General features: G+C 45.7%; 1 protein-coding gene across 1 annotated transcript in view; it reads left to right on the top strand.

Moving 5' to 3' along the window:
• The first annotated feature begins 367 nt into the window (after positions 1-367).
• Positions 368-9,660, top strand: part of LOC146191682 (cell adhesion molecule Dscam1-like) — a 95,756-nt gene continuing 86,463 nt past the window's right edge. Inside the window, exons 1-3 of the mRNA XM_084600363.1 lie at positions 368-473; positions 7,221-7,386; positions 9,394-9,413. Of these exons, the coding sequence (XP_084456489.1) occupies positions 368-473; positions 7,221-7,386; positions 9,394-9,413 (292 nt within the window). The remainder of the gene's footprint in view (positions 474-7,220; positions 7,387-9,393; positions 9,414-9,660) is intronic.

The following is a 9,660-nucleotide window of genomic DNA, read 5'->3' as shown; positions in this document are numbered from 1 at the left end:
GCGACAAAGGGTTGAATAACAAATCTGGTCCTTCTTATCGACACCCATATCGGTCGCAGGCATATTATCAAAAGTCTCTTAATACTCGTTATCAACTTGCATGTAACAATATAATGCCCAATACAGTTCGATCCTAGATGACGTATCCAGAAAGACCGGCTCTGCCATCATGCCGAAGTAGTGACTTCTGCTTTTGAGAGTTCGACGATTAGGTATAGACCGAAGTAAACACGTATGCACCATGTGACCGCAGAACTTTGAGATATACAGTCGTTGTCCTCAACCTTATGCGGCACCGCCGGACGAGTAGCTGCCACTCCAGACTTGCTCAGCTCCATCGACGCATCTTGGCTGCGTTTGGACCGGCATGGCAGCCAGGAGCCGGACCTACGGTAGCCGAAGGCGCACGGGGAATGCCTATGAGAGTGGGCCGTACGAGGCCCAGGCTCTGCCGCCGTATTGTTATTCCGGCCGTGCGTTTCCGTTCTCCAAGGAGGGAGAGAAAGAAGGCTTCCGTGGTTCTCGAGCGCCCGCTTTGTTGCAGTCGCGCGAGGCATGACCAGCGTGCGCGGGTCTTGCCCGTATCGATGCCCGGACGGCCAGCAACCAGCACCAGGCGGTCGCCATCGCTTCTCATTGCGCGGCAGCTGCCATTGTTGTCGCTGCTATGCACGGCGAACCCTTTCCCTTCCTTCTTAACGCTGAGCTTGTCAGCGTCTGCGTGAGGATCAAGTTTAAAGAGGTATTATGCGATAACCACACGCCGCTACGTTGCGACTTGCACTAGCACGAATGTGTGCTCTGTTGGGATCGCGTATTACAATGTCTCGTACATCTTTGCTTTTTGGCAAGTTTCAACGTTTTGCTTCGATGGCGACGTGTACGGAAGTCATAAAGGCCGCTATGGTGTGTATCCTGTGCGACTGTTGATCGCAGATGTAGTTTAGGCTCTGTTAGTGGCGATTCGCTGGGAAAGTGTGCGAATGGAACACCACCCATGCGAAGCGGCACGCTAAAAGAGGGCAAACTACGTGCACAGCGTACTTATATGTGTGTTTGGTTGAAAGAGGTTCGCGACATGTTCGGAACGGCTGTGCCGAGAATCCCTGCCTTGATCAGCTTGGCTCTGGCACACATTGTTGAAGCTTACAAAACAATGTTTGACATTGGTCTTCTACAAAGTGAAACAGCAGGGTTAGTTGGCTACAGCAACGGTGACAGGAAAGAAGTAGAAGTTTAAGAGGGGCGTGGAACGGAAGATGCCAACTAGCAGAAACAAATGTGAGTTCTTAAAAGTAACGAGGTTCAACCTATTTTTCTGTTCTTTTTTAAATTACGTGGCTATGCTTGCGAAAACTTGTCTGCAAAACGCGGAAGCAATAAGCAGAAACAAAACATGGAAGAAAAATATAGAGTAAAGATGTAACGCGGGATATGACGTCTCATTATGATGAGATTGGTAGTCATGAATGTATATATAATGACAAATTGTATGTTAATATCTCGTCATGCCTAGTCATGTCATGCGAGTGATTATAGTTTAATCATAAGTCAGTCACTTGTCATATGAGGCAGTCAGATCGGAGATCAAATGTGCATGACCGTAGAGTCCATCACTTGTGTAAGTAAATGTCATGACCATGACCAGTGTCTAGCCATGACTCTAAAAATATCTTAGTCATGAACTCTAGGAGCCGCTAAAGAGCAGCCAGCGCACATGCTTTCGCATTTCTCGAATACAGATCTCTGCAGCGTTCTCTAAGACGTTTTGTTTCCACAAAGCACACGGTAATTACGAGTTACGGGATCGAAAAGACCTGAAATGTTTTAAAGGAACGCCACCATTTGCCCAAACTGCACTCAAGGCATTGCAGGAGAATAGCGCACGCAGCCAAGCAATTATTGACGCGCGTTTGCAACAGACAATAGCGCAGCGCGCTGCTTGCAAAGTGCATCAAACTCCGTTCGTTCCCTATGTACTCTGTTTCAGCGGGCAGCGAATGATGCTATTGCTTCTTATCGTAACTCTTGGGAAATGTTTTGCAGATAGTCTGTGCGACCGCTGGCAATTATATATATCAAACGCACGCATCTTATTTTGGGAAGGCGCTTTTGATTCACATGTGAGTGCTTTGGTCAAAATGACCCGCCTCAAAACGGGACGCGTGGTCTGCGCGTACGCATAGAATGGAAACAACGTTTTTGACTGCAGCAGAGAGCAAACGTGCGTGCACGCACTTTAATAAGCTTTGCGGCACGGCGGACGAGTCGTCGCTTTTTCGGCTCGTATCGAAGGCTTTCAAATGGGTCGTTTGAAATCGACGGAACTTTCGAGAGTTCATTAATGAGGTTAACTCAAGAACTTTGTAAAGGCCCAATCTCATTTCTCTCGCAGAGTAAAGAGCTTCGTTTTCGTATTTAGCGCCGAAATATGCCACACATTTCTAGGTACGTTTGGGCGTTTAGTGAAAATTTTTTTCCCTTACGAATCTATATACTCGGCACCAGGTCTTTGCATTTTAATAGCAAATAAGCCGCTCAAGGCTCTGATCAAATTTAGCCTTCGCTAAATACTCACTGATCACCCAACCTTGCAAAGCGTAACTCTACTTTTCTTATTTTCACGATCTGCTGGGAGGCTTCAGTCAACTCACGGCCGCATGAGAACATTGATATAAGGGCACCATGAATAGAATCGTGATCAAAATTAAAATTCGTAAATAAACTCGAGCTTGAGTGTCTATAGTGACAATTTGTTGTAATTCACTCTTTCGTTTCTCGAAGATGTGAGCGAGCTAAACTAACGGCAAGGAAACATCACAGCCAGGCGTGCGAAAGCGATTAGCATGGATCCGGAGTAAGGGACAGTGGACACACACTTTGGAGATAATTTGCCATTACGGTTGCAGACTGAGAACAATGAGTTGATACAGAATGAAAAGCTAAGTTTTCGGCATTTAAAGCTGTAGGTAAAGCAAAACCAGCGATTGAAGTGATTATTGCGAAGAAAACAGGCTAGAAATGTTCACCAGTCCTTATGGCGCGAATTTCGACACGTAAAGCTGGTCTCTTTTCTACATGTTTTCGCGGTCATAAATTTTAATAACTGCGTACCAGCCTAGACAGGCATATAAATTTCTAATTCTTCATAGGCGTGGAAAACGAAAACACTGAGGTCGGCTTCAGTAAGCAAGCACATCTTGTTCTGCGTCCATAGGCAGCTGACGGGAGGCAAATGCTGAGTTTACGGCCACTACGATACAATTCATTTATCATGGTCCGCCCGTATACGTGCACGGTTCCGAAAACAAAAACGAAGACGTGCTTCAGTAATGGAGTAAATAGAGAAGCAGAATGAAATGTGTGGGCATTGTGGGATACTCTATTCCATACTCTATTCCATTCCTTCCATTGCTCGCTTAACTCGGAGAGGTCCCTGCTCGACAGAACAACGGAGAAACGAAAACACGAGGGTACAGAAATTCTACTTATTGTTCACAGAAATAATACGCATAGTGGGCCAGCTAGCTACCAACCATCAACGAGGTAATTGTCGGGAGATGAAGTCTGCTTAAGAAGGCCATCGTGCTGGGGTAAGAGCGTGGCTTCGGTGACGCAACGGCAATGCACGACGAGTTCTGGAGCGTGCACAGCCGGCTTGTGGCAAAGCCTTCCCGGGGCTCCTGCCGCAGAAGACGACGGGAGCGTGCGGTCACTGCCGCTCTCTTTAGAATGGACAGATACAGCATACCTTTCTCTCTGTACTGGGTTGTCTGAGAGAGAATACGCGTAGACATCTGGGCGCTAGCCTCATCGTTACATCCAGTTCGTCATTAGGGAACTAATTATCTCCCTCTCCTAGCTGCAAGGTCCCGACGCGTGACAGTCTTCCACATTATACAGAAGGGAAACTGTGAACGCTCTCCATAGATAATAAAGCACGATATCACCTGAAGTCATCGTCTTCTATGTAACGGATCTGCGAGTTGTGGTCCTACGCCACGAGTGACACACCTGCCGTCAGCTGGTCTGCATATTAGACTTCGCATTATTCCGACCGAGGAATGAATCAGAGGTGCACAAGAGAAAATGGGTCAACACAGAGGAGCACCCGTTCAAGGCAGTCGAATGCGTAGTGCTGATGTTACTGCCAAACTTCTGTTAGCAGCTGAAGGCCGCAAAACAAAACCCGACTACTATGCGAATGGCACTATGTAGCACAACTCAGGGCTCGAAGTATGATAAGAAACCAGGTAACCCAGATAGAAGCCACTCACGGCAGCACTTCTATCCAGCGATACCACTTCCGTCTCGTACCTTGTACCTGGTAAGGTGCTGTCAATCATCGGTGCGCAACATGAATCGCTACGCCCATGTTGGACCGCAGGACCACTTCCCACCAACGCTCCCGCCGCCCTCGAGCGTCTAAGGTAGCCCCGTGCCTGGCTTTCGCCGCTCTTAACCAGTCTTAATACAGCAACTATCATGAGGTAAAGCACATGGTAGCGAACGCCCTATGGGGCACGAGCGTGACTACAAATCGAGGTTCCCAATTCGGCACCAAGTAGGTGATTGATCTAAATACTAATGGCAGCAACAGATAAAATGCCAGCTCGTCGTAACGACATATACTTTTCGTGTACTAAGGCAACAGCGTTAAAGACATCGTTCACCAAAAAATTTGGCATCGGCATCTGCATTGGGAGGGAAGACTCGAGCATGCCGTTGACACGTGGTAGCTGGCAGCTCACATGGCCGCGCACTAATTGTACGTATGGTTGCCTGACATTAAGTGTGGCAGGAGCTGCCAATTCGGGTCTCTGTTTTCATGTGGGAGGGTGACATCAGAATCAGCCTGCCAGGACCATTGCACTCTGTTACACTTGCGCTCTGCGGCACACGTTACCACTAGACCACGTACGCATGTTCATGCTCCTTGGTTAAAGCCAGACATAATATATCGGGTGTTACAACGAATGACGACGAAGATAGAACAGTGATCTGCCAACTTGGCAAACCAAAACTAACACTTTTTCTGCAGCCGATTTAACTCGACAGAAAATTTGACTACCAAATTAAATCCTGTCGCCACGATGTTAGACAAGATTATTTCCTGACCGACTTGACCATGCGCGGTTCTGCCTCCTTCATCATTTGCCTCGTCATTCATCGCGTTTAATGTGAAGGCATGCTCTGGGTGTTTTTGAAGACAGTATTTGAAATAAATAAGGATATAGAGTGAATGCTACAAAGCTACGAAAATGAAACGAGTGACATAAGCCAAAATTGTTTCCATCGAAAGACTCGCTTTATTAACGCACCGCTACATAAGAAACAAAAAAATTAGCAGCGGTTAAAAGAGTTTAAACCGAGTTTGACGAATGATAGTTTTGTTTCGTTTGGTTTTGCTAATACCGCCTGCTCAAGTGACGTCACCGTACGGCTATCTCGCGATTTGCGGTGTTACTGAGAATCACGTATTAAAGTGGGAGGTCAATGCTCAAAGGGAAGTGGTCAGTTAGTCATGTGATCATGCAACAGCTTATCATAGCGTAACATTGGGCGAGACTAGTCGCAATACTGCGTACGCCCAGTTTGACCTAGGCTCAGCTTCAAGTTTACCTGGAAGGAATCAAGAAGTTCCACGGTTTGTACCTGGAGGAGTAGAACCACCGCTGTACAAGAAAAATTAAATCATGAACTGTAGGGAAGTGATCAGTCTCCATATTGAAAGCAAAAAGCAAAGAAAAGCGAATAATGCAGGGAAGGGTCACAATAAGACATTATTATTTCCTCGTTCGCAGCAAGTAACCAGTCTTGACTGGTTTCCGTAATTTTTCCTCCGCTCAGCAAGCCTGACATTTTTCACACTTTTTGCAGCACAACTGAATTCTGTGTACGTCAAGAAGGATGATACTTTTTTTTTTCTCTCTAGGCTTTAGTAAACACTTCGCAATATTTCACATATATTTATGTTAAAATGAATAATTTAATTAATTTCCAACTCTTGAATTAGATCCTGTCCTACCCCTTTATTCGCTGATTATAGTGCGCTAGTTACAAGGTGAAGTTCCTGATATTGCAATTATGTATCTCACTGGCATTGTTGTGTGCATTTCGACAAGCAGTAGAATGTATGTCCGCAGGCGCATGACTCAGCACTTTGCATAACGTCGTTGCGCATTGTATTTGCGTATTGTATTACGAGAACAAACATTTATATATTACATATGTAGATAAATTCAGAATACATTCATAAAAGCCATATCAGTAAAGTAATATTGCTACGCAAAACTACCGGCAGGACACTGGTTTAGGCCAAACGCTTTTCCTTCCCGCCGAACTCTTATAGGTAGAACACTTACCAGAACCTTTTATATTCGGCTCAGACGGTGATGCTCTTATAATTTCTTTCACGTCTTGCCCTTATACACCCGCGACATATATTCAACATGTGCCGTTGGGTGATGTTCTTGTCCCTGTGTTTTATATGCTGCAGTAAAAATTTGCTTCTTTCGCAGCTTAACCGTAGTTAAGGTTCCTTCTTTACATTGCACAGTACTACAACTTTAAATCGAGGGCGAGCTAGCTAAGGCATCTAAAAAAAGCCTTCTGTGCATATTTTACATAAGTACCTGCATTATCAATTCATAAATAATTACTTCTTCGTCACACTTCTTGTTTATTAATTGAATAAACAGGAAATTCATATACAAAAGCGAACGATGAATTAAAACTGCTGAACTTCCAATTGCATAAGCTGCAGATATTTTTTACTCTGCTCACTAGTACTTAGTTTTAGTTCCATGGACATAAACTGTGCTGCCTTATCTATATAGACCTCAATTCAATTCTATTTCATAAAAACTGAAATCTATCACGTGGAAGATAGCATTATGTAGCAAGGATTCCAGAATCTTACGCTCTGCACACAATGCGTGTTTCTTTTTAAACGAAGAAACATAACAGCGTAACATCGCTATTAGAAGTTGTATTGCGTGTCTACTGCCATTTAATATGCTTCGATTCGTTGATCTCTTACACTTCTCAAGACCATTTATGTTTACTTCTATCCAAGCCATGAGTGCAGCGATAATTCCATCCTCGCGGGCCAGGTGTGCTAACAGCAGGGCTCACTGTAAAACGTGCATTAAATACATTCTCCATAACTGGGTAACGAGCGAATTACCTTTTTCCTATTTTTTTCTCTCAATTCGCAGTACTCAGGCGCCGGTACGACGTCAAAGTCTACGAGGAATTCGTCATCAAAGGGAACACTGCCGTGCTCCGCTGCCATGTACCAGAGTTTGTTCGTGAATATGTGACCGTCACAGCATGGCTCATCGACGAGACTGTCAAGATCAGCGCCGGGTTCCATAGGGGTAAGTGGGATTTTATTGGCACACTTTGACACGAGGAAGGCAGAAGGAAGCTGTTGTACTGCATGCCCATTGGTCGGACGAGCCCAATATTGAGCGCCACACTGCTCCTTGCCTGCAGTTCTACGTTGCAGTCTTGTGTCCCAAGCACATCTGTAATGCGGCAGAATTTCCCCCACTCTTCTGGCCCCACATGCTACTCTTTACAGGAGGGGAGGTTATTAGAAGCCGAATAAAATGAACACCCCAACCACAGCCTAGAAAACAATCCTGCGGAGCACAAGGCAAAAAAAAAAAAAAAGACACTTGCGCTGGAGTCTGGAGCATATGCATGAATTTCTTATAGAAGAAGAAACTGACTTAAGTTTTACACATTTACAATAATTATGCTGCAACGTTATGTACATAACTTCAGCTTGGGAAATTCAGAGCAGAAAATCATGGAATGTTGCCTCCTGCACTCGTGAGAAAAGGCACCGGGGGAAAAATCAAAAAAGTGGTCACGACCACTGAGTCAGCATAAATGGTCTCCGAACATCCTGCCACCAAGTCATGACAGTAAAATTAAAGTGCCAGATTTAAGTGCGGGCATTTAGGTCCACGCACGATCTTGCGTAAGGGGGGGGGGGGGGTTGTCTTATGTGTGGTGATTTTTCCCTTTCTCGCATGCCATAATGTGTGAAACAGTTGTACTTAGCAGGGGAGTTCTGTTGCACAAAATACAATGAACTTTGCTCTAGCTCAAAAGCAATACAACGTGTGCGGTATATAGGTGCATACGTCGAAAGCCGATTCTATACCAGGCAAGAAGCTGGCGCGGAATAGTTGGCGCGGAATAGTTGGCGCAGGGGCCACAATATGTGCGACGCATGTATGACCGCGATAACTGGGCCTCTGCTGCTTCTGCTACCGTTGCCACCGCTTTCAACACAGGCCATGGCGCACTGAACGTGGCGAACGACGCGGAAAAGTCCTAATCCCCGGACCAGGCCATTTCGGCACGTAGCCACCGCTAATCCCGTTTGAGCTGCTTACGCATTCGCTCGCAGCAGACCACCGACGCCTCAGCAGCAGCGACCGCCGCGTACTGCGCTCCTGTTGGGCGAAAAAATGACTGCGCGGCATCTCCGGCCTCTCTGTATCCATATATGTATATCTAAAAGGCAGTCTACTCACAGCAGCCGTCGACCACCTCGCTGCAGCCCGGGATAGGGGCATTTGGCTAAAGTGCCTGCCTGCTTGCCTGATTGCATGGTCTCCGGAAGCAAGAATGGCGGTCAGCCAAACTCCTCACTTGCACACGAACTACGGTGTGTAGGGGTTGGTGCACCGGGCTCTGTTTGTCTGGATGTAAATGGGAATGCCTTTAGTTTGAGCGGAGTCTGGTGATCCCCCAGGCGATGAGGGCCGACCAACCAGCGTCCAGACACGTGCTTTTGCTTGTCGCTGGGCAGGAACTAATCAGTTTTTATCGAGGAAAGGCTCTATGTACCCAACGAAAGAGCCCTAGCGTTCTCAGGGATGGCCAGAGTATTTGCGTAATCAACGTGATTGTGCTTTTGCTCTGATGCCTACGGCACTGCAGTGCCGGTTGTCCATTACGTGCTCCTGAGATAAACAGCATTTACGGCGAGTGTCAGCGCATGTTGGCGTCAAATAATGCAGGAAGGTTACTGCATTTCTTGCCTCCGTGTGGGCTTTGCCTGTAAATCTAACATCTCTCAAAATGGGCTTCATCGTGCCTTGCCTCGAGACTAGTCGGAAACGATAAACAAGAAAGCTCGTAGCCATCTTGTAAGTGTGAATGGTGTGTATAAAGCTTTAGGGGATTTTTCTAAAAATAGCTGTTTAAGATGGATGGTAAGGTAAATCAGCTGGAAAATCAATAATTTTATTACTAAAATGAAATTCACATTGTCATGAGCCCAGCGATGCCAAAGTGAGCTGAAACGAGCGCTCGAGCAATTTAAGAATGGCACCGAAAGCCATGCCGCTCGGCGTCTAAAAACAGTAGACGTGAGCATTTTATACGTGGTGTTTCTCTTTGTGTGATATACGAACTTAGTTGTTGACAAGGCGTGCTAAATTTATTCAGTTTCTGGCATTTCTATTAGTTCTAGCGGCAAATGTTTTTCAACAGGAGCGATTTTGCAGCACAATTAAGTCTGATGCTCTTGATTTATATTTCGGAATTTTTTTTTAAGTCTGATGCTCTTGATTTATATTTCGGAATCTTTTCTCAGTACGTTATTGCTTTTGAAGATGAATTTGTTACATTATG

This window comes from Amblyomma maculatum, chromosome 4 (genome assembly GCF_055883805.1).
Source record: "Amblyomma maculatum isolate TAMU_Amacu chromosome 4, ASM5588380v1, whole genome shotgun sequence".
In the NCBI taxonomy this organism is placed as follows: domain Eukaryota; kingdom Metazoa; phylum Arthropoda; class Arachnida; order Ixodida; family Ixodidae; genus Amblyomma; species Amblyomma maculatum.
This window is presented reverse-complemented; position numbering and strand designations above follow the sequence as displayed.